The sequence below is a fragment of the Capricornis sumatraensis genome, chromosome 6 (assembly GCF_032405125.1).
Source record: "Capricornis sumatraensis isolate serow.1 chromosome 6, serow.2, whole genome shotgun sequence".
Taxonomy (NCBI): domain Eukaryota; kingdom Metazoa; phylum Chordata; class Mammalia; order Artiodactyla; family Bovidae; genus Capricornis; species Capricornis sumatraensis.
In genome coordinates, this window is record NC_091074.1 from 61,473,879 (window position 1) to 61,499,680 (window position 25,802).

At 35.1% G+C, this 25,802-nt stretch overlaps 1 protein-coding gene across 2 annotated transcripts in view; it reads left to right on the forward strand.

The window, feature by feature from the left end:
- The window catches only part of VPS13A (vacuolar protein sorting 13 homolog A), a 271,791-nt gene extending 248,819 nt beyond the window's left edge, over positions 1-22,972 (forward strand). For both annotated transcript variants that reach the window (XM_068974525.1, XM_068974527.1), the window contains 4 exons: positions 10,872-10,957; positions 14,300-14,423; positions 19,830-19,904; positions 21,802-22,972. In XM_068974525.1, the coding sequence (XP_068830626.1) occupies positions 10,872-10,957; positions 14,300-14,423; positions 19,830-19,904; positions 21,802-21,852 (336 nt within the window). In that variant the 3' untranslated portion in view covers positions 21,853-22,972. The remainder of the gene's footprint in view (positions 1-10,871; positions 10,958-14,299; positions 14,424-19,829; positions 19,905-21,801) is intronic.
- Positions 22,973-25,802: the final 2,830 nt, after the last annotated feature.

Sequence of the window (25,802 nt, forward strand, 5' to 3'; positions counted from 1 at the left end):
TTATAAAAGTCCAAAATATTAAAGATCCTGTAGGGTCTAAACAAGATACACAGATTGTTCATTTAGGTTAAATAATAATTATGATGGATATGTAAAAAGAATGTTAGTTTTATTTATTATTCTATCCCTACACCTTGGAAATAAATGGAGATCAATTAAAATGTATAGGTCATTAATTTAATCTTTCAGTGGATGAATATTCAGATTTATGAAGTGCAGTGAGTACAAAGCATTCTATAGGAAACATTACAGAAAGTCCTGAATCAAAGAAGAATGAAATACATTATTTTAAGTAACAGAGACCATGATGGGGGAGCTAATTAGAATAATTTATAATGGTCATATGTAGGCATTTATGACTTGGTCTGTCTTAATGTGATAAACCATTTTTATGTCTATACTTATCTCTCAATCAGTATGATAAATTTAACACTATTTCATATCAACCAATATATAGGAATAGAGTACCTCCAAGTATCAGCTTTAAATGTTTAATAATTTTGTAAAACTGGTTTTTAATGTAGCCCTCTTCATTGCATATACATACTCTGTACAGTGAAATGGTAACAGATATCTACTAAATATGCATTATGCTATTTCTCTGAATCCTAGAGATCCTTATTTATTTGAGTATTTATAATATAGTCATTGTGTTTTTATCAGCAGATAATTAGGATAGTATATATAATTCTTAATTGGGAATGCTATGGTTTTCTACTGTAAGTTATCATTTATAAATAACTTGTTACATACATTATGTCTACAAAGATTTTTCTAATGTATTCAGTAGAACTTGGAGTTTCTTTGAATTAAAAGAATTTATAGAGACACTCCTTCGAAAAAGGTAATTCCCTTTGGTGAATCACTTGATTTACGTTGGTTCTCAATCTACAATTTCAGTATTTTATAGAAGATGTGAAATTTTTAAAATTTAGATTATTTTCTTCATTGTTAAAGTAATATATGCTCAGTGAAGAAAAATAAGAATAGAAAAGAAAAAATTACCCTATCTCCCCACTGTATATTATAGTTTATTTCACTTTTAAATTTTATTTATTAATTATGATTCAAATATATAAATTTCTGTTATATATTTTTGTTTTATTGTAAATTTTTATAAATTGAATCACTTTTTTAAGAATTATTTTTAATTTCTAAAGATGAAAAAAGTGATTCATTTCATCCCCAATGTAGGAAACCTGGTCTTTGTTTCTACAATACATTATAGCCAGCAGAACTTTTCTATATTTTTATATGTAGAAGATTTTTTTTGTTTATTAATAATCTCATAGATTATTTTATATTTGTTGTTTTTTTGAAGCTTTTTTTTATTGAAAATATTTTTACCTTTTGACTCTGCCTTTTTTAAAAATTTATCCCTTAAATAAATCTTCTTCTCTGAAAATTCAGTTATGTGTTTACATGTATGTATGATCCCTATGATTTTCATTGTGTATGAATATTGACAGCTGTGTTGTCCCATGGAGTTACTAATTTTCAACCATTTCAGACATTTAAAAATATTTTCTATGTTGTCTTTGAATATATTTTATCTCTTACAAAGATATCATGGTTGCCGTTATATAAGTTGTTGTAGAAGGGAGGCTGTTTTTGTTTGTTGTATATTTCTTTTCTTTCAGAGATTACAGATGTTTATAAGTAGCTACAAACACTGCCTTAATAGCAGTTGGAAGATAACTGCCTTCAGCTGATGTGGTCTTTCCCTTTACTTCGGGAGGAGAATTACAACTGATCTGGAAAAAAGGGCTTATCATAGGCAGTCAGATCACCAGAGTAGTGCTGAACACTCTTCCTGACTTCATCTGAAATTTTGAGTAAGTGGACAAGAACTAGGAGATAAAGGACCATTGGATCTTACTCCAGTTTTAACTCTTCCTCTCCAGAATCTTACTTCTGAATGGGATGAGAAAACAGAAGAGAGTCAAATTCTGTTCTCAAGGCAAATTAAAATTAGCGTCTCAGTTAAGGCAGATCCCCTGAAAAGACGACGACCTGTCTATTTGGATACAGTCCTCATACTTCATTTGTTAGTTGATCAGAACTCTCTTGGAGAGTCTTTTGACACATCATTGTTGAAAGCTTATTCTTTTGAACATTTAGTAGTGAACCCCACTAACTTATTTTGGGCTAGTGGAGTAACTCACCCCACTTAGAACATTCTAGAATTACATAAAAATATTGTGTGAATAGGACTTTGAAATTACGTCTTTTTCTGGAGGTGATGGTTTCACTGAGGGGAGGTTCCAGTTTCCTCATTCCAGTGTACAATGAATTTTTAAATTATTTTTGAATCCAATGATTGAAATGAAGCTAATTTGATTACTAAATCATTTTCAAAAGTTTGTCATCATTCATCCCGTAAAAAAAAAAATAACTCATCAGTAGCAATTTGTATTTGTGTGGGCTTGACAGTTTGCAAAGCTATTTAACATACATGATCATTCAGTCTTCACAAATTAGGAAAACAGCTCAGCTTGCTGAAGTGACATGTGCTAAATCACTCATCTTATAAATTTATAAATATATTAAGGAAGGATAAATATTATTAAAATAAATGTAGCGCATTTAACTTTAAAAGAAATAGAAGTGTTATGCTTAAATAGGTTCAACTTGAGTCTTATTTTTGCTTACCAAGGATATGCAAATAAAGTTAAATTTCTACAATAAGTCCTAGTTGAAAAAGTTGCTGCTGCTGCTGCTAAGTCGCTTCAGTCGTGTCCGATTCTCTGTGACCCTATAGACTGCAGCCCATCAGGCTACCCTGTCCCTGGGATTCTCCAGGCAAGAACACTGGAGTGGGTTGCCATTTCCTTCTCCAGTGCGTGAAAGTGAAGTCACTCAGTCATGTCTGACTCTTAGCGACCCCATGGACAGCAGCCTACCAGGTTCCTCCATCCATGGGATTTTCCAGGCAAGAGTACTGGAGTGAATTGAAAAGGTGGTTACTCTTTATTTAGCTAAAGGTGCTAAATTGTAACCTGAGACTCAACCCACGATTTCTCTACTGATTATAAGAGTTCTACCTTACAGTGTCCCCTGGTTATTTTCGACAGCATATAATTCTCATCATAAATTGAGCTTAGTAATTCATCCATATTTGTTTTTAGTGTGTGCTCTTAACAGTAACATTGTTAAAAGACTTTAGCATAAATTATGAAAAGTCTTTTTTATTAGCCAAATATCCTATGAAAGAAAAGTTGTTCTTCTGCCAAATGAAATAATTGATCTTCATAGAAAATTAGATTGGAGGCTGATTTCATTCATCTAAAGACAAATTTTAAAGTCATTCATGAAAGGAAGCACCACACATGGTTTTTTGTCAGTTGAGTCTTTAGTTGTAAATTCAAATGGAATTGATATCCTGGTTACTTCTGAGGATGATTCTGATGAACTGTAAACCAGTGAAAATTTACCACTGGAAAAAATCCTACAGGAAGCAATGTAGAAAATATGTATTCAGACATTCTGTGCACTTTGAATCTGAGTTGTTTCTTAGTCTTATTATCTTCCAAATAGATAATTATCCCTGGGTATTATTTGAAACTGAAGCATTGCAAGAGGCATGACACAGCTTGTGGACTCTCTGAGTCCGTATTTCAATGAGCTGTTAAAATAGGATCCCACTGCATCTACTGGAATACATGTAGTTCTTCTATGTGAACACATTTTCACAGTAAAAACACTCGGAGGTGCAGTAATACAATATAACTCAGTGCCTGGATGCTGGAACCATGTAAACCTGAGTTCAATACCAGCCTTTTGTTTTTACTAGCTTTATAATCGTTTATTCTAATCTGATCTTATATTCTAGACTATAAAATGGAGATCATTGTACTAACAGTACCTGGATACATAATACCTTGATGGTGTTGCTAGGATTAAAAGTTAGGTTGTGTATATGATTATTAGTACAGTGTCTAACAGGAACTCATTGTTATATTTTCATTATTCCAGATGAATAATAATTTTATGCTAGTTCTTGGTCATCATTATTCCTCATTTGTCTCCTCTTGGCCAAAATTATCATTAAATTTTGCCCTTTTTTTCTTTAAAGGTTAATAGAATAGTTAGAATGTTGTGACAATTTCCACACATTAATTGTATAGAAACAATAAAACCTCAGTAATTTGGACTGATCTGATTATTTTAATACTTTGAAAGAAATGTTACTGTTTTCAAGTTTATATAGTGTCATGGGTCAGTAAATGTTTATATAGTGTCATGAGTTAATAGATGTTGTTCAGTAGAGATTCTGCTGGAAATGCATTAGAAAAACCTCTGTAACTATCTGCTTACACTAAGCCACTTTGTCTGGCTCTACTTCTAGATTGCATTAGGTCTGTAGATTAACAGTCTTCTGTTGTCAGTGCACATAATCATGAGCTATTTCTGTCCTTTCTCCAGACTGTTTTAGTTGAACCAGTAGGTAACAATTCACATTTCTTAAGATAATACTTTCTTCTATTTGATTTTATGTCAAGTGTTATGCTCAGCTGTGTAAGGTGTTAGCATGGTTTATACTTTGGCTGACAGTCAAAATACCTTGTTTGCATGGGAGGAGACAAAGATATGGGGGGGGTGAATTAAACAAAGCCTTATCCTCTTCAGATTTGATGATACAGTCAATGAGATTTAGTTAAAAAAAAAATTGCCTCACACAATAAGCTAAATATCTCTTCATTGTGTTTGTATCTATTCTATTATTTATATATATATATATATATATATGTATGCATGCATGTATGTATGTATGAAATCACTGAGCTTTCAGGTAATGAATGTCTGCTATATTTGCCCATGAAGCTTAGTTGAATACCTTGTTCTTCCTGGCTGTAGCCCTCATGTCTCTTACACTTGAAGTGAATTGATAAATTCTTTTTTATCCCTAAGTTTTATCATATTACTCTAAGGAAGTTATACTTACTGGCTTTCTCAGTAGATGATGAATAAGTAGATGAACAAGTCATCTTGAACAAGTAGAAGACTTGTTCATCTACTTATTTACTTCTTAAATAATTGAGAAATGGCAGCATTTAGCATTTTAATTTTATGTTTACTTCCCTGAATTTTGTCATTTTTAAAGTAAACTTAATTTTTTTAGTACAATCTGTTCGTAAACCTTTCACTCCCCCCCCCCCATTATCTCCTAACCAAATTAGCCAATCTGTAAAACCATTTACTGGTTATCCAGTAGATTTTCTTGCTCAATAGCATTTTATCTTTTTTTCATCTAGATAAGTTTCATTTTGCGTTTACCACTCATGTGAAGTGAAAGTTGCTCAGTCATGTCTGACTCTTTACGACCCCATGGACTATGAAGTCCATGGAATTCTCTAGGCCAGAATACTGGAGTGGGTCGCCTTTCCCTTCTCCAGAGGATCTTCCCAACCCAGGAAGAGAACCCAGGTCTCCCACATTGCAGGTGAATTCTTTACCAGCTGAGCCACAAGGGAATCTCAAGAATACTGGAATGGGTAACCTATCCCTTCTCCAGCGGATCTTCTCGACTCAGGAATCCAGCTGGGGTCTCCTGATTGCAGGTGGATTCTTTACCAGCTGAGCCACAAGGGAATCTCAAGAATACTGGAATGGGTAACCTATCCCTTCTCCAGCGGATCTTCTCGACTCAGGAATCCAGCTGGGGTCTCCTGATTGCAGGTGGATTCTTTACCAACTGAGCTATCTTAATATATGTATATATTATATAATATATGAGCTATATATATATGTATAATATATGAGCTACCTTAATATATGTAATATATGTATCTTGATATATACCTCTATGAAACTCCTCTTCTTAAAAAGTCAGATAGTAATCAGATTTTGGTTTTGTTTTTTGCTTAACTGTATTCCTATCTTTACCTAATTTTCTTAAATATATTTATACTGAATATTATCACCTTGTATTTGGGATTTAAAGCCTTCCATGTTAATGAGTTGTTTGTATCATCTGCCTTTTCATATTTTGGTTTTTTCTTTCAGAAATGTTTTTGTTACAGAACTCTGCTACTTCATAGCATTTGGATGGTTTGAAAGTACTAGCTGTGTTTTCTATATTACTGTAGTTGTTAGGTATGTTCTTTTTCTAAAGTACTGGAACTTATCTGGCAGGAAATACGGATATTAGTGGAGAGTAACTGATATAACTGTCTATCCAGTTCCTACTTTTTGTGTGTTTCTAATGTTTAATCAATTTGGTTTGGGTTTTTTTTTTTTATATCTAGCAAACTAAGGTTTACATACACATCTTTTCTATTGTAAAAGGAACCCTTACCACTAACCATACATTTTAATAGTTACCTGTAGGTTCTGACAATTATATACAACAAATGCAATTTCCTTAGTGTTTCTGTTTATTTCGTTAAGAAAATATTTAAATGATGATGGATAATGCATATATTCTATTGATGAGTAAGGCAAAAATGCATTTCTTTTAACACGATAGCATATAGATGAAACAAACATGTCTAAAGTACTGGCAGTTGTACTTGAAACCTCAGACGAACTCATTGATATTTCTGCCAAACTTTGGTCTTCATGCAAATACTACATGTGATTCCTAGTCCTGGTATTGCTAATTCTTCATTTATTTTAAAGGATATCACAAATTATTTTAGGAAAAACATTAATACCTAACATCTATTTAGAGTAGAATAAGATAGGGTATTATACTGTTGGAACCCTGTTAACCTAAAAAAAATTAAGCCAGTCTGAGCTGCTTTAGCAGCCTTCCATGGCAACAGCCAGCATCTAGAGATATTGAAGACATTTTTGAGGTCACAGAAACATGTGACATGGTGTAGTGAAAAGCGTTGAAATTAGAAATAAAGAAACCACTTTTTCTGAGCTCACTTTCATAACTTACATGTCTGAAGTACTGACCAAGTGACCCCAAGCAAGTCAGTTAACTGTAATCTTAACCTAATAACACAGGGTTGTCATGAGGATTAGATAAGAAGGACACTTAAATGACCCTTGGTTTCTTCATGTATACAAGAAAGAGATTAGTTTGGATGAACAATAATATTCCTTCAGGTCTGAAATTCCAGATTTTCAAAATAATACAAATGATGTTTAGAAAAGTATAAAGGTTCATATGTCGTGAGTTTATAGAGTCAAATAATTTTATCAGGAAGTTGTGACCAAAGGCATGACATTTGTAAATTCTTTACAGCATGATGAAAGATGATTAGCTATCACATTCTCTCCTATCCATCTATGGGATTTAGTTCCAAAATTGTCACTTCTGCTTATTAATCCTGTTGTTCTTCCATAGTTACATGTTTTAATGGAGACTGGCCAGTAAAATTTTGCTGCATGTTGAGTTATCTTTGATGTTTATTCAAATACATTCAAATTCTACACGTTTCAAAGCAGTTTGTTTGACCACTCATGTTTCAAGTTTTGCATTTGAGATTTTTGATGAACTCCAAAAAGCATTGCATGAATTACTTTTTATTAGCTTTCTTTTTATCAGATTTTATTGTGACTGTTGAAAGTGGTTTAATTATTTAAATGTACAGATCAGATTGGAACTGAAACGTGAAAGGTGATGAAAAGAAATTAAATTGAAATACCCAAGCTTAATATTGAAATAAAAGTTGCTTAGAATTGAACCATTAGATTTTATTTGAAGATTGTAATCTATTAATGGGGTTTATAGACTCTTGGCTTCTATTAGTAGTGCTATTTTTGAGGAAATAAACATTTGTATTCTGTATTTTAAAACTTAGCCATATAGAACAAAAGAAAATAAATACTTGCAAGCTTTTTTTCTTCCAATACCATAAAACTGAAACGAAGGATGTAAAATTATAAATAAAAGCTTCCCTTGTGCCTCCATCCCCATCATTATCCTTCCTAAGCCCAGAGAAAAATGCTGTGAACAGATTTGGTGTGTTACCACCAACCCTTACAGAAATTATTTGTTTTTATGCAAATGTATGTGTTTCTACGCCCCTCATACATTCTCAGTAACTTAATTTCTTTTCAGATAGTATATCTTGCCCAATTTTCAGTATCAGTACACACTCATGTACCTTTTATTACCCTTGTAAGCAGGTTGTTTCTTTTTCATGATTGTATAGTGTCCTGTTGTATGCCTATACTGTAATTTATTTAAACAGTCTCCTGTTTTTGAACATTTAGGTTTTTTGCATTTAACACAATGTTACCATGAAGATTCCTATATATATTTCTTGGCATGGCTTTGCATAAGATAAATCATAGCAGTGGAATTTCTAACTCAAAGGATAACATTTATTTGACTTGAATTTTCTTGATTTTGAGTTAGGTTAAACATTTTCTCGTGTTTATTGTCAGATTTTGTGTTTTGTTGAATGACCTGGTTGTATCCTTACACATTTTCCTATAGACTGACTCCTTTTTCTTCCATTGGTTTATTCATATTGCTAGAATTCTGTATGTTATGATATTAGTTTTTTATCACTGTATTAACAGATATTTTCCTAATTTATCCTTTGATTTTTATTTTATTTCTATTTGCTTACTGTTTTGCTATTCATTGGTGTTTAATTTCCACATACTTAACAGTTCTTATGGACTTTGTGTTTTACATTTAGACCTTTACTGTAAAATCATAAAAGTGTTATTTTATTCTAGTACTTTTGTAATTTCATTTTGTGTAGTTAAATTAGTGATACATGCGGAATTAAATTGGTGGAAAGAGAGAAACAGAGATCTAGCTTTAGCCAGCAAGTTGCTTGAAGCATCATTTATTTGGAAATGCATGTTTTTGCCCAATAATTTGAAATGTCTTGATTTAATAAATACCTATGTTTGGATATATAGGATTTTGTAAAATCCTGTTGCATTTTGGTCAGTTTCTGGAATCTGTATGCTTTCTATTGATATGTCTGTATATAACTTCCACTAGCACCAGACTTTCATGCCTGCAACTTTATAAATTGTATTAATGTCAGCTAGGGTAGTTCTTATTCTCCTTTCATATTTTATATTATCACTTATTTTCATATAAATCTTATTATAATTTTGTCAAATCACTTTTTCCCCATCTCAAAATAAATTAACAAATGCCATCTTGGAATCACATTAAGAGTTCATGTATAAAAATAGGATAGAAGAGTAAAATCTTTATTACAATGAATTTTTATATCCAAGAATAAGACATGGATTTTCATTTTCAAATTTTCTGTTTTTCTCCTTAATAGAGTGTTACAGCTTTTATCATATAAATTCTGCATATTATTTATTAAATTTAATGTATAAACATTTATCTTTTTATTACCTTTGTAAACAGGTTTGTTTTCCTTCCATTTTTCAAATTGATTACTGTGTTTTAAAGTAAAATTAACTGGATTTTGTCGTCAGATTTTCCAGATACTCTTATCTGCAAGTAATTTCCACTCTTCCTCTCTAATATTTGATACTTCTTCTTAAAATAATTTATAATTTCTTAAAATATGACCCACTTTACCACTAGTTTTGCAAATTTATTTGCATAATTTATATGTTATTAATTTTTCTGAATCTGTGGTTATGTCCCTTTTTCATTTCAACTCAAGGAATTGAAGTTTAAATGGCCCTACTCACTGCAGTAAATAGTAAAGTTACTCTTTTCCTCAATATTATGATCTTTGAAGTTAGAAAATGCTTCCATGCAGTTAATTTGTATGTTTTATCCTGCTTTTTTTTTAACTTCTTTAATAAAAATGTCTATTGTATCAGCCTTCTAAAGCAACCTTACTATGAAGTCACTTGTTAGCTTTCTTCTAAATTGCATAATTTTATTTTTTTTATATAGCCTCATGGAATACAGTTTTCTAAAATCTTTATATCCTCTTTTGGAATTTCTTCAAGAGATCTAACATTTTAATCTAAATTCTCAAGGAATCTTAGTCACAGTTACATTGCTTGCCTTTAATAAATAATAGTCTAACCTGATACACATTTTAAATAGCCAGAGTAATTCCATTTTCAGAGCACATTATATTGAGAATATTAAGTCTATTTTGTTTATGTAGTTAACTTTATATTTTGTGAGACAAAGAATTGTTGATCACGTCATGTACAGATAATGTTTCAGCAGTCTTAAAAGAGAAAGTCTAGTCCGTGGACTGGTTCTCGGGTTTCCTGTCTTTCCGGAAATAATTTCCTTCCTAATTTTAAATGAATTGTGAGATTGGCAAAGAAAAGCATGTTTGTAAGGCAGATATGACAATTATAGGGAAGAGGCAAAGTGGGAGCTAATAGTAGTTTATATGATGCATATGTTTAAATATGTATTAGTGTTTACATGTGTTTTTGTACAGATATGATCAAATACTAATCTGTTTTCCAAGACAGAGTTAATGTGATTGTTTAATACCAACTTCAATAGGTTTCACTTCAGTTCAGTTTAGTCGCTCAGTAATGTCCGACTGTTTGCGACCCCGTGAACCGCAGTATTCCAGGCCTCCCTGTCCATCACCAACTCCCGGAGTTTACTCAGATTCATGTCCATTGAGTCGGTGATGCCATCCAACCATCTCATCCTCTGTCGTTCCCTTCTCTTCCTGCCCTTAATCCCTCCCAGCATCAGGGTCTTTTCACTTAAACTTTGTAAAATAACAATATCTTCTAAAAATAGCATTAAACGCCAGTATAGCTGCAGTTGAGTAATCTTGAATAAAGTAATACAAAAGGTGCTTTTTAAGAAGGAGCAGCAATGATTTTGTGAATATTCAACTTTCTGACAATATGTTTACTGTGTAAGTGTGCTAATGAGTTTGCCCCCTTGAGAAGCGTTTTTAGAGGATCAGTAAAGCATTATTTGTATTAGAATAGGATATTATCAACTTTCTCATTCTCTCACCTTTCTTTTTTAGGTCATCGAAAATGGAAGATTTGCAAAATACAAATATTTTACCCATGTCATGATCAATAAGACAGACATGTTAATGATTACCAAAAGGTAACCTCCTTTCTCTAGAATAATTTGATAACAGGTTAACTGACAATCACTCATGAAGTGAAGCAGTTGTTATTCACATCTTATTCCATATATTTAACACTGATTCTTAGTAACTATGGGGCTTCCCTGGTGGCTCAGTTAAAAAATCTGCCTGTAATGCGGGAGACCTGGTTTCAATCCCTGGATCAGAAAAATCACCTGGAGAAGGGAATGGCAACCCACTCCATTACTCTTGCCTGGAGAGTCTCATGGACAGAAGAGCCTGGTGAGCTACAGTCCATAGAGTCACAAAGAGATGCAACTAACACCTCACTTCATAGTAACTCTGATTCTCTTGCCCTGCAAGCCTCGTGCCTAAAACTGTACATGCATACAAATAAATGCATAACCATGCACAAGCATGACTTTAAGTACTTTTATTTGTTTCAACCAATTAAGTGGATATAGAAATTTCCCATAAAACTGTGCTCTAAAGGGTGGGTAATACCATTCCTTTCACCTCTCTGAAAAAGTGTACAATTTTAGGTTACCCCAGAAGTCAGTAATCTTCTGGTGGTATCTGATCATTAGAATATATAGAGAGACTCACTCACATAGATGGGTGTACCATTGGAGACAGATTAGTTTTTACAGCCAGATCTTCACATTGACCTGTCAGTAGAGGGAAAAATAAAAATATACAGTGGCATAGCCTTGGAACAACAAGTGTTCACAGGAGTTATTGTTAATATTATGAAACCTGGGGAAAGAATAAGCAAGTGCAGTTTTAAGATGGATTTCTGGATGGTAGGGAGTGAAAATGTAGCTGAGGAGGAGAAATACAACTAAATAGAAAGGAGTGGCCTACTGATTGATGTGGGTTTGTTCACTGCCAAAAGGGTGAATTTATATAAGCATCTTGTTGGTTCAAGTTGATTATTGGACTTAGCAATCATTTTTAATGTTTTTAATCCTAATAATTTCTGAGCCCCAAATTTATAACACTATCTTAATTTTCTTGTTTAAAGAATAACATAAAGTAGAAAACTCACAGTATTTAGAAGGTATAGATGTGAGAGCCAATATTCTTTCCATCTCAGGTACTAGTCCCTCTTTTCCTAGAGGCAACTTGCTTTTGTTTGTTTTGTGTCCTTGAAATATTCTATGCCTGGGCAAGCAAAAATCTGCCTCTAAAAGCATATGTCTGCCTGTATAGGCATGTTGTGGCTGTTGTTCAGTTGCTAAGCAATGTTTGATTCTTTGTGACCCCGTGGACTACAGCACACCAGGCTCCTCTGTCCTTCACTATCTCCCGGAGTTTGCCCAAATTCATGTCCATTGAGTTGATGATGCTATCTAACCATCTCATCCCCTGCCACCTCCTTTTCCTTCTGCCTTCAATCTTTGCCAGCATCAGAATCTTTTCCAGTGAGTCAGCTCTTTGCATCAGCCAAAAGTTTGGAGCTTTAGTTTCAGCATCAATCCTTCTAGTGAATGTTTAGGGTTGATTTCCGTTAGGATTGACTGGTTTGATCTCCTTGCTGTCCAAGGGACTCTCAAGTCTTCTCCAGCACCACAATCTGAAAGCATCAAGTTTTCGGCACTCAGCCTTTTTTATGGTCCAACTCTCAAATCTGTCCATGACCATAGCTTTGACTATATTGACTTTTGTTGGCACAGTGATGTCTCTGCTTTTTAATACGCTGTCTAGGTTAGTCATACTTTTCATTCCAAGGAGCAAGCATCTTTTAATTTCTGCAGTCACCATCTGAGTGATTCTGGAGCCCCCCAAAATAACATCTGCCACTGCGTCCACTATTTCCCTTTTTATTTGCCATGAAGTGATGGGACCGTATGCCCTTATCTTAGTTTTTTGTATAAGCATACACATACATATCTTAATATAAATGGGAATCTATTATACCACCGTTCTGTACCTTAATTCTTTACTTAAGGCCTATGTCTTAAAGAGTATTCCATGTCAGCATATGGGGATCTTTCTTAATTTCTAAATGACTGCCTAGTATTCATTTAGAAGTATGTACTATAATGTACACCTAAGTTGTTTCTGAACTTTTTATTTAAAGACCAGTGCTTCAGTCATTTTTGTTCATAGCAGCATTCAGTCATGTTTTATTAACCCTTCTCCCCACTGACTAAGGGAAGGGTGACTCAACAAGAGTCATTTGCTAAGTTTATTATTTCCACATCTTGCAACATTTTAGAAATAACTTTCTTCTCAACATAGTGGACCTCTTTAAATGTGGTCATATAAACCTTGACAGTAAGTGTAATGAGTTAGTTTATTGAAAAATGATATTTATATTTAGGGTGTACTTTCTTTCCAAGTTTTGCATGTGAAGATAAAGGATCTTTGAATCAGGAGAGGAAATACTAAGTATCTGCAATAAAATTAGCTTAGCTTTGGTTTTTCACATGGTTGTAGATATTCTGGAAGACCAATGGGTCTATTCCAACAGTCTCTATATTGATGAAAAAGGGATCAGAGACAGGAGATGGAGATGAAAGAAAGAAATCTTGATTAGCTGTCTTTTTTTTCCATTCTAGCCATGTATCACCTGTTTGTTTAATTCAGTCCCTTAACTTAAAGTATATGCCACTTAGAGAAACCTCTGATTGTACCTACAATTGATGTTTCAGCCAGAAAGATGACTTGGGGAAGAAAGGCCTTTGAAGGAAGAATTCAATAGAATCATTATAAACAGAATTATTTGCATCTCTTGATTTCTTTCCTCAAAATAATTGGGGAGAACAAGAATTACTTTCAAAAATCACTTTCTGATAAAGTTTGGTAAATATATTTTATGGAGCGTTAGCAACAAAAACATTTTTTCCTAAAGCACTAATTCCATGGAAGTTCTACAAAATATTGCTTGGTAACTGTTTCTGTTAACTTTTTCCTATTTCTTCATAAATTTCTAATATATTTCCCTTTATAAGTACTTTATTTTTTCTAATATAAGTATGTCATGCTATACATTCCCTACTAAACATTGCTGTAGATTTCATGTTTTCATTCTCATTTAGTTCAGTTATTTTCTAATTTCCTTTGAGATTCTTTGACCCATGTATCTTTTTTTTTTTTAGAAGGATTCTGTTAAGTAAACATTTGGAAGTATCCTTATTTCTGTTGCTTATTTTCTGGTTTAATTTCATTAAACATACTGAGAACATGTTTTATTTCAGTTCCCTTAAATTCATTATAGTCTTTTATGACCTCGAATGTGGTGTCTCTTAGTGAATGTTCTACATGCCCTTTCAAAAAAGGTGTATACTGCTTTATTATATTATTGGATGTAAATCCTTCAGTTTTTAAAGGGGATTCTTTTTTCTCTTTTTGAGTGGCGTATTGTTTGTAACAAAAGGAACATTTGGACAGCTTACTTGTGAGTGGCAATATAGTTTTGATGAGTTTACCAAAGAGCCATTCATTGTTCATGAGAGAAGACTGCGCATCGAAGCAAAGGTATGTTGAATAGAATTTTTTTAACACTTGGTGCTGAAAACAACACATTAAAATAGTCTTGACCTCTGTAATGTTTCTACCTCTTGTATAGATGTGGCTTTATCTTCGTATGGTTATTCGTTGCACCTGCTGTCTTACTCAGGCTTAAAGAAACCTAGGCCAAGAAGAAATGCACTTTTGTTCTCTCACATTGACAACATTTGTGGGCCCTCATTTCATACTCAGTAACAGAACTGTACCTTCCTCGTTGCTATCTAAGGCACTAAAGGGAGATATTTGTATACCTCAGAATCCCTGGCAGTTGCCTACAGAATGTTTTTCCCTGAAATCCTCACTAAGGGACACTTGAGAAGTTTTCACTCTTAACAGCCTGTTGTCAATAGTTCTTTTATCTTTTTATAGATACTACCTTCCTAATTCAATTGTAATCTTCTTGAATGCAGAGACCATTTCTCTGATTTGTAGCAGCTAGTGCAGTACGTGGTACTTGGATGTTGATATAAAATACAGAAAATTGCTAGTCATTTGGTAAATCATCAAGAGTCTCAATATCCAGTGTAAGTTGTATTGACTACTCTCAGTACTATAGGTGATACAAAGAAATATAAGATGATATATTTGACCCCAAGGTATTTACTAGATACCTATGTGGAGAAGGAAATGGTAACCCATTCCAGTATTCTTGCCTGGAGAATCCCATGGATTGAGAAGCCTGGTAGGTACAGTCCATGGGGTCGCAAAGAGTCGGACATGACTGAGCGACTTTTCTTTCTTTCTTTATGTGGAGGGCCACTTTGGGAGTGGCTATATTAATCCAGAAATACGTGATTCAGGCCAAGTTAGTTTTGTTCATTGTTATTTTTGTTTGGTTTGCTTTTGAGGGTTTTAATTAGTTCATATAACTGAGAAGTCGAAGTCTATATCTTGTGGCTTAATTATGCTCTAATGACATCATTAGTATTTATTCTCTCCCCTTCCTCTCCTCCTTCATTCTGTCCATCATTCCCACCCCCATCTCTAGGTTCTGCTTTCTTCAGTGTGGGCTTCATTCTCAAGCAGTCTATCCTTTGGTGACACTGTGACCAGGAGAAGTTCCAGGCTCATATTCTACTAGCTCAGCACAATGAAAGCTTCTCAGTGGTCCTGGGCCACCTTTGATCACCTGCTTATTCCTAAACCAATCACATTAGCCAGTTGGCCAGGGGAGGGTCATGGGATCAGTATGGTGCTACCAAGAAGGAAGGGTCAGCTCTATATGAAGTTCTAGCAGTAAGACATGGTGAGAAGTAGTTACCCAGAGGTGATTCAAGAAATTGTTACTGGAAGAAGGGGCACTGGACACAGTCAGAAACAACAGATTTCTTCTAGGCTAGCCTGCAGAACAGAACTGTGCCTAGGTCTTATGCTTAACTAGTGAAGACCATTAGTTCAGTCTTACCATTCATTTCAAAGACATGGGGCAGCTCTTAAGTAGACTGGATGTTAGTTTCTTAGCATCTTAGTCCATTTTACCCAGTGAGAATTTCTCTGATTCACTCAGAAAACGAAAGACCCTGTGGCCACTTAGGAAATAATGAGTAGCCCCAGGTCAGTAGGTGCCCAATATGCTACTGGAGATCAGTGGAGAACTAATTCCAGAAAGAATGAAGAGATGGAGCTAAAGCAAAAACAACACCCAGTTATGGATGTGACTGGTGATGGAAGTAAAGTCTGATGCTATAAAGAGCAATATTGCATAGGAACCTGGAATGTTAGGTCCATGAATCAAGGCAAATTGGAAGTGGTCAAACATGAGATGGCAAGGGTGAACATCAACATTTTAGGAATCAGCAAACTGAAATGGACTGGAATGGGTGAATTTAACTCAGATGGCCATTATATCTACTACTGTGGGCAAGAATCCCTTAGGAGAAATGGAGTAGTCCTCAGAGTCAGCAGAAGAGTTTGAAATGCAGTACGTGGATGCAGTCTCAAAAATGACAGAATGATCTCTGTTTGTTTCCAAGACAAACCAATCAATATCACAGTAATCCAAGTCTATGCCCCCACCAATAACGCTGAAGAAGCTGAAGTTGAACAGTTCTGTGAAGACCTACAAGATCATCTAGAACTAACACCTCAAAAAGATGTCCTTTTCATTACAGGGGACTGGAATGCAGAAGTAGGAAGTCAAGAAACACCTGGGGTAACAGGCAAATTAGGCCTTGGAGTACAGAATGAAGCAGGGCTAAGGCTAATAGAGTTCTGCCAAGAGAATGCACTGGTCATAGCAAACACCCTCTTCCAACAACACAAGAGAAGACTCTACACATGGACATCACCAGATGGTCAATACTGAAATCAGATTGATTATATTCTTTGCAGCCAAAAATGGAGAAGCCCTATATAGTCAGCAAAAACAAGACTGGCAGCTGACTGAAGCTCAGATCATGAACTCCTTACTGCCAAATTCAGACTTAAATTGACGAAACTGGGAAAATCACTAGACCATTCAGGTATGACCTAAATCAAATCCCTTGTGACTATACAGTGGAAGTGACAGATAGATTCAAGGGATTAGACCTGATGGACAGAGTGCCTGAAGAACTATGGACAGAGGTTTGTGACACTGTACAGGAGGCAGTGATCAAGACCATCCCCAAGAAAAAGAAATGCAAAAAGGCAAAATGGTTGTCTGAGGAGGCCTTACATACAGCTACGAAAAGAAGAGAAGCTAAAGACAAAGGAAAAAAGGAAAGATATACCCATTTGAATGCAGAGTTCCAAAGAATAGCAAGAAGAGATAAGAAAGCCTTCCTCAGTGATCAGTGCAAAGAAATAGAGGAAAACAGTAGAATGGGAAAGACTAGAGATAAGAAAATTAGAGATACCATGGGAACATTTCATGCAAAGATGGGCTCAGTAAAGGACAGAAATGATATATGGACCTGACAGAAGCAGAAGATATTAAGAAGAGGTGGAAGAATACACAGAAGAACTGTACAAAAAAGATCTTCATGACTCAGATAATCACGATGGTGTGGTCACTCACCTAGAGCCAGACATCCTGGAATGTGAAGTCAAGTGGGCCTTAGAAAGCATCACTATGAACAAAGCTAGTGGAGGTGATGGAATTCCAGTTGAGCTATTTCAAATCCTAAACGATGCTGCTGTGAAAGTGCTGCACTCCATATGCCAGCAAATTTGGAAAACTCAGCAGAGGCCACAGGACTGGAAAAGGTCAGTTTTCATTCCAATCCCAAAGAAAGGCAATGCCAAAGAATGTTCAAACTACTGCACAACTGCATTCATCTCACATGCTAGTAAAGTAATGCTCAAAATTCTCCAAGCCAGGCTTCAACAGTACGTGAACCATGAACTTCCAGATATTCTAGCTGGTTTTAGAAAAGGCAGAGCAACCAGAGATCAAATTTCCAACATCCATTGGATTATCAAAAAAGCAAGAGAGTTCCAGAAAAACATGTATTTCTGCTTTATTGACTATGCCAAAGCCTTTGACTGTGTGGATCACAACAAACTGTGGAAAATTCTGAAAGAGATGGGGATACCAGACAACCTGACCTGCTTCCTGAGAAACCTATATCCAGGTCAAGAAGCAACAGGTAGGACTGGACATGGTACAACAGACTGGTTCCAAATCGAGAAAGGAGTAATCGAGGCTATATATTGTCACCCTGCTTATTTAACTTATATGCAGAATATATCATGAGAAATGCTGGACTGGATGAAGCACAAGCTGGAATCAAGATTGCTGGGAGAAATATCAATAACCTTAGGTATGCAGATGACCACCCTTATGGCAGAAAGCGAAGAAGAGCTAAAGAGACTTGATAAAATTTAAAAAGTTGGTTAAAACTCAACATTCAGAAAACTAAGATCATGGCATCTGGTCCCATCACTTCATGGCAAATAGATGGGGAAACAGTGGAAACAGTGACAGAATTTACTTTTGGGGCCACAAAATCACTGCAGATGGTGATTGTAGCCATGAAATTAAAAGATGCTTGCTCGTTGGAAGAAAAGTTGTGACCAACGTAGACAGTTTATTAAAAAGCAGAGACATTACTTTGTCAACAAAGATCCATTTGGTCAAAGCTATGGTTTTTCCACTAGTCATGTATGGATATGAGAGTTAGACTATAAAGAAAGCTGAGTGCTGAAGAATTGATGCTTTTGAACTGTGGTGTTGGAGAAGACTCTTGAGAGTCCCTTGGATTGCAAGGAGATCCATCCAGTCCATCCTAAAGGAAATCAGTCCTGAATATTCATTGGAAGGACTGATGTTGAAGCTGAAACTCCAATACTTTGGCCACCTGATGCAAAGAACTGACTCATTTGAAAAGACCCTGATGCTGGGAAAGACTGAAGGCAGAAGAAGGAGATGCGGCAGGATGAGATGGTTGGGAGGCATCACCGACTCAATGGACATGAGTTTGAGTAAACTCCAGAGTTGGTGATGGACAGGGAGGCCTGGCATGCTGAAGTCCATGGGGTTGCAAAGAGTCAGACACGACTGAGCGACTCACCTGAGTGGCTATTAGGCTCTGCTTTAGCCCATATTGCATTTTTCGGCTTTTTTTGTTTTATCTACAAGAATAAACTTCCTATCTCCATGATTTCTTCCTCTTCCACTAATATCAGCAATCATCCTTTTTTTTTAATAGAAGAATCTGATTTCTTCTGAAGTCTATATGCCTGTTTAGTCTAATTACTTAATAGAAATTGTTAGACTAGTAATATACTGCTTCTTATATGTCCTTACCCATGGTTAATAGAAGTAGTCACCACCCCTCTCTCTTCTTAATAATCCCATTCTTTCTATTTGTCCCTCTAAAACTTAACATCCACCACCATCCGACAATTCTTCTCCGACAAGTACTGAACAGAATACTGAAAGAGCCAAAAAAAAAATTGGAGGACAGTCACATAACACCGACTGTGATTTCTTTGATTCTGAAGCTACATTTTTATTGCATTCTTTAAATAAAAGGAATTGCATTGGTTTAAAATGTCAAAAGTTACAGAAACACAAACACACATGCACATAATTATACACCACATGTATATGTATTCACACACATGTGTACATTACTTTTCAGCTGATTATCAGGAGTCCATTGCCAGAAATCAAGAACTGTCTGAGAGAGGGAAAACAGTGGCACTGCTTCTAGATGTATCTCCTTCTTATCCTCTGTGCCAACCTTTTATGGCTTTATAAAGCAATTGAAATCTCACCTAAAATTTTTTGTCTTAGATTTTGTGATAATTGATGGGTTAGAATTTTTTTGTTTGTATTTAATTCTTCTTGATTTCTCATTCTTGGCTTTTTTTTTTTTAATGGCATTTCTTTATTTGTATTTCTGTAACTAGATTTCCATTTTAATGAAGTACTTACTCTGTTTATAGGAACGGGTGAAGTCTGTATTCCATGCCAAAGAGTTTGGAAAAATAGTTAACTTCAGAACCCCAGAGGATGCAAGGGTAAATATAGTCAATCTTTTACTTAAACACATAGCAGCTTCTCATTTCAAAGCCATGTAAGTTGTACTATTAGTCTTTAAGGCAGATAAGTTGTGTTATTTTTTAATTTTATGTTGTGTTTTGATGATTTTAATATATGTAACTATGTAATATTTCCCCAAAATTATTTTTTTCATTAGATTGAATTCACAAACCTACTTGTTTTTGAAATCAAATTGCTCTCTTATTTTAAATCCTAACTGTAATACTTTGCCAAAAAATAGAAGCCAACAAACAGAAGAAATTAATTCACTCTAATGCTCATCTACCAGTCCAGCTGTGAAAGTATAGTGCCACACTGTTTATTTCTCTACTGTGTAGCTGTAATGATTTTTTATAATTTAATTACTGTAGCCTTGCACAAGGAAGAAGAGCCATGCCTGTAGTCAGAACATCTGATTTTTAAATACTGGTTCTGTTCCTTCTTGACTGTAGAACCTTGGGGAAGACAGTTAGCCTCAGTTTTCCCAAAATGTGAATTAGGTGAATTGAAAAGCACTCTACATACTTTAGGGATTATGGCAATTAAAAGTATATGCACTGTCAAGAAAAGGAAGACGAATTGATTATCTACCTCATTGGTCACAACTTAGATGCTATTCCTGACACTGAATTGAACTCACTGTGTTGTGAAACTTACAATTAAGAACACATGGCTTCTTTGCTGAATCCCTGGGCCCCAGGCCTCTCTGGGTTGGTCCTGGCTGGTTATGACTATTTACCAGTTCACTTCTCACACCTGGAGGTCAAAGCAGGAACCTCTTTCACCCATACATGTGTGCCTTGTATCATTTAGCAAGTGCTGTGCCATTTTCTATGCGGACATTGTGATATAAGGTAACACTGACATACTAACATAGAAAACTGGAAAGGGGACACGTTAGAAAGAATGATAAAATGACTGGAGCCTCAGTATGCATGTTGCCTGGAACAGGGAGACAGTGTAAAGCATGATGATAATATGACTTGCAGGCCATCTTCATGTTGCTGAAGGGGACATTACCTTCAGTTTCTCTGTAATAAGTTTTCTATTTAATCTCTGTCACCATATTATTTTATCTCAGAAAGTTCTTTTTAATCTCCCTGCTCAGCCAGAAACATCCAGAAAAAGCTGCTGAGCCTAGTTCTCTTTCTCTACTTATCTTAGAGCTGTTCCCACTAGGTTCTTCTTAAATAAAAAAGCACAAATATATCTGCTTAAGATTTTCATAATGGGAAAACCCCAGTTATCACTGACTCCATGGCTTTTATTTGCCATATAGGCCAAATGATAATAAACTTTATCGGCAGAGTTTCCCATTTCATTTCATTTGCATTTTGAAATTTCAGATCCTTTGAAAATAGAAAATATGTCATGAAAGCACCTGTTAATATGCTCAAGAATGTTGCTATGCTACTACTTACTGTAGAATTACATGTATTATTCCTACTCTGTCAGAACCCAATATACAGAATGATGAAGGTTTGTGATACAGAATTGGCATAGGTTGGCAGGAATTCTGCATGGATGATTTTTACACTATGCCAGAGTTATTCAATCCAGCTGTCAAATTACCCTTCTCTCTTGGGAGGGTTCATTTTACTTTTCTTATTCTGAAGATGAACATCTAAGTCCAAAGACCTTAGAATGGTATTATTACTAATACCATTTGTTAAATCAAACCCAGTACCATTGTTCCTGAGTCACCTGGACTATTTAAGTGAATGAATGATCTCTCCTACATAGTGAATTTAGTTCTTGGCTGTATCAGTATACGCCTGACTAAACTGAAGATAACTTCTAGATTTTCACTCATTACATTTTGTCATTGCAAGTTCACTGAAGTTAAGTAAATGTTGCTTCATTTCCCCACAACAGTGGATCCTCAGAAAGCTAGAAGAAGCAAGAGAACCTTCCCCGAACCTCTGACAGAGACCACTGCCTGAAGATGTACAGCAATAAATCATTACAGTTTCTACCTTGTACCTTCCAAAACCTGTTTGGGAAGTGCAGTACAGAAGTAATTTCAAGTACTTTTTTAAAAAATTCAGAATCGAGTAAAACAGCTACATGAGTCAACTATTTCAACTCTTTGAGGATCCATTTAGTTTTCTAATTTGAATCATATATCCGGTTAAATTCTGATTACTTTATAAAAGAAGTATTTCTTTTATGAATCTTAAGTATTTGCTCCAGGTGAGTCTCTGTAATGATGGAGAAATTGCACATATTTAGCCTGAATTTAATGGAGCTAAATTGAATATTCCTAGTTCACATTTTAAAGTTCTATCATGTTTACGTCAAACTCCCTGAATGAATGATAAGTAGATGATGAAATCAGACATTGCCTTAGTGCTATCAAGATAACTTTGGTGGTAGTTTCTTTAGAAACATGAAGTTCATTTTACAGATAAATATTTTAGTATGATTTTCCTTATTTTTTTAAATAAAGGGTAGATTTAAATTACTATTTGAAGTACATAGCATGACTATGAAAAATAATCTTTTTTATTTTATATGATACAAATTGACAAATACCCCTTTCAAGCCTCATCTTAAGAAAGGCTTGAAGAAATGAGTGTCATACCTGAACAGAGAAAGTCCCTCTCAAAACTTTAAAGCCTTAGAAATACTTCCTCAAGCCAGCATCTTGAGATCTACTTGGTTTCCCAAGGTTATATTTTTAATAGATTGCTGACCTTAAAGGAAAATTCCTGAGGCCTTAACAATACCAGCTTCCTATTCACTGGTAGTATGAAATAAAATTTTACTGTCTTAATACAAGTTATGCTTCAGAACAGATAGCCCCTTTCTGTACAAATGTAGGATAAATATGTATACCCTAAAATCTAACCTAATAACTTATTCTGTTGGCAATAAATTGAGAATTTCTGATTTGCTTTGTCTTATTCAAATGAGAATCATTATTCTTTCTAAGTGTATAGCTCATCCAAACAAAAACCATGGGAAGCAAATTAGTAAAAATGTCATGGGGGTTTTTTCCCTTGGTTTTTACCCAAGATTCTTGTACCTTTATATTAATGAGAGTTTTCAAGTGAAAGAGGATAAATACATGATTGTAAACCATGAAGAGAACAATGCAGTATCTTATTTATTGAATAAGAGAGTATTTGATGCATGTTGTACATGCCACCAAATTACTATAAACTGTTTTTAGAATTGGAGACTGTATAAGAACTTAATGGTTGTGTAATTCTCATTTTCCTTGAACCCTTGATTTATTGTAAAAGCTAAAATAAACAGCATGCCACACTGTAATTGTATTTCTTCCTGACCAAATCTTGCTACTAAATACTACTGATTTTCCTCTGATTATAAAAACACATTGTTTATTAATAATAGTTCCTTCAGGATTTTTTTTCTTTGCTGAACATAAATTTAATCACAAGATGACAAGTTTCGAATCTCATGATAGTGCATGTTCCCTTGATGGCCTTTGTTCAAAGTAACATATACTTTTTGTCTTTTGCTGAGCTCTGCCAATTTTGCATACATTAGAATTAAACCTAAGAATAGAGGTAGTCAGAAATCCTTGTCCTCATCTGAAATGTTGCTTTACTGGAGTTCTAGTCAGTGTCATTAGCCAAGTGCCTCATTACCTACTCCAGTTTCATGGTTTTATTCTCAGAAAGAATAGAGACCCATCACTCTTTGGATATCCCATTGGTAAAGGGGAAAAGTCTTAATAGTGTAAGGAGAGAAATCCTTCTGGTATCCTCTGGAGGCCAGCCAGAGTGGGTGTGGTCACTAGTACACATGCAAAGCCAGTGTGCCCGTTTTTCCTGTTCCCATGCCAATGAGAACCTAGAAATATCTTTTCTTATTCTTTCTCCCCCATCAGTCATCTGTCCATCAACACCTCCAATCCGTTCCTGTCTCTGGAATAGAAAGACCCACAGTTTCAAAAGCAATAGTTTTATCAGTTGTCTTAGAAGCTTTTTTTCATCTAAATTAAAGAACATAAGTAAATCACTAGATAATGGGTCAGTCTTTTTATCATAACATTTTACAATTTACAGTTATATGTTTGATTTCTGTAGTCTTTTTCTTGAATATTACAGAGTTCATAATCTTGGTATTTAAAAAGTAACCTACCTTAAATTATATTTAACTATGTTTAGTGGTTCTCAGCTTGAGAACTTTAAACTTGTCTTCGTTGTTTGGGAGTTGCTGTGGAAAGGGGTCCTGAGTATTCTGTCCTTCATCTCTTTCTATTATGTGTTAGCTGTTGCCCTATACCCTTCATGTATCCTAATCTGTGATTATGTATGAAGCTGAGGGCAGAGTGTCTGTTCCTAGCCAACTCGCCTCCAGAAAACTATAATCACTAAACAGAGCAACTTTGATTTCGGATACAGAAAGAAGCCTGTAATTGCTTCACATTTACAAAATACCCTGTGAACCAAAGAGCGTGTGCGCTTCGGCAGTGGCTTCCCAACTACAATGTGTATATTGGCTGCTCCTTCCCTGGTGTTAGCAAGACCTTGGAATTTTTCCCAGGCTCACCTCAGTGCAACTGCATTATTTCCTGGTCCCTAAATAATCATGATTAGCTGTGGCAGTCCTTCCCTGTCCCTCTCTCCGCTATAATCCTAATCAATCCCCAAACTATCCTGTGGCCTCCAAAGAAGATTTTCTGAAACTTATTTGTCAATTCTATCATAATTATCTCCGTCGTTTCTTCCAACAGTAGTAGTAATAATACCGTCCCAGTGAGTATACACATACCTAACTCATCTCTTAGAAATATCCTGTGAAGTAGTATCCTGTTACTGTGGTAAAAAGTTAAAGATGCTACTTAGTGCTGAATTTTATGAACCTTATTTATTCACTCATCAATGACCAGTTTTTGTTGGTACTTTTCAGGCCCCAGTATTAAAAAGATAGCCACAAGGTACTGGCTTAGTTTGCCTGTAGGAACTGAAAGTGTTTGCCGAATACACTGAAGGTAGAAGTAGCTGTTTGGAAATGGACGTATTCATATCCCGTAGCCCCAGCCACCATAGGTCAGAGAAAGCTGTTTGGATTCCAGGGCCATTGCTTTTACCTTCTCTCAAGGTCAGCTAAAATCCTCAAAGATGGTGTTTTTCAAACTGTAGGTCTTAACCCATTAGTGAGCCATGCAATCAGTTCAAGACCAGCATATTTTCTTAATGGAACAGAAAAGAAAAGAGCTTTGCAGGTAACAAGGTTAAATATTGTTTTAGTTAAATAATTAAATAATCTATATACTGTGTATACTGGGTCACAAAATGTAATTTCTTACTGTGAATTGCAGTCTGGGGAGGAGGAACCTGAAAGCCACTGCTGTAGGAGGCATGTAGCATTCAGTGATTGTTGAAACAGTCCGGATCGTGCCAAGCCTTACTTTACCTTGGGTAAGGTGCAACAGACCCACAACTCAGGGAGTCTTTAGGTTGTGAGCACTGTCTTTTTCTATTGAGGGAGAAGATAGGATAGCTCTTATTTTGGAAATGTTTTCCTTTTCTGGTATATATCAGATACCTGTGTAATATGTCCCACCAAGTATCAGTGGTCTAGAAAAAGCATAGAAAATTTAGATCCACAAACAGCTCCCAAAAAAGATCACAGAATATCCTTTAATTTAGTGTATTTCCTCCTTTCTCCCGCTAAGCTTTTTTCTAGGATTGGGCACAGAAGTTCTCCTTTTAAGGATATTGACTTTGCTCCATCTACCTGCCATCTGAGTCACCAAACGGACAAAGGCCAATGGGGAGCTGATTCATAGGTCACAATCTTTTAGGGCCAAAATACTTATTCTCTGTAGAGTGCCAGAAAATGCCAACACTTTTTAGCTGAAAATAATCGAATTTCCTAATTTATGTAGGATTCAAGTA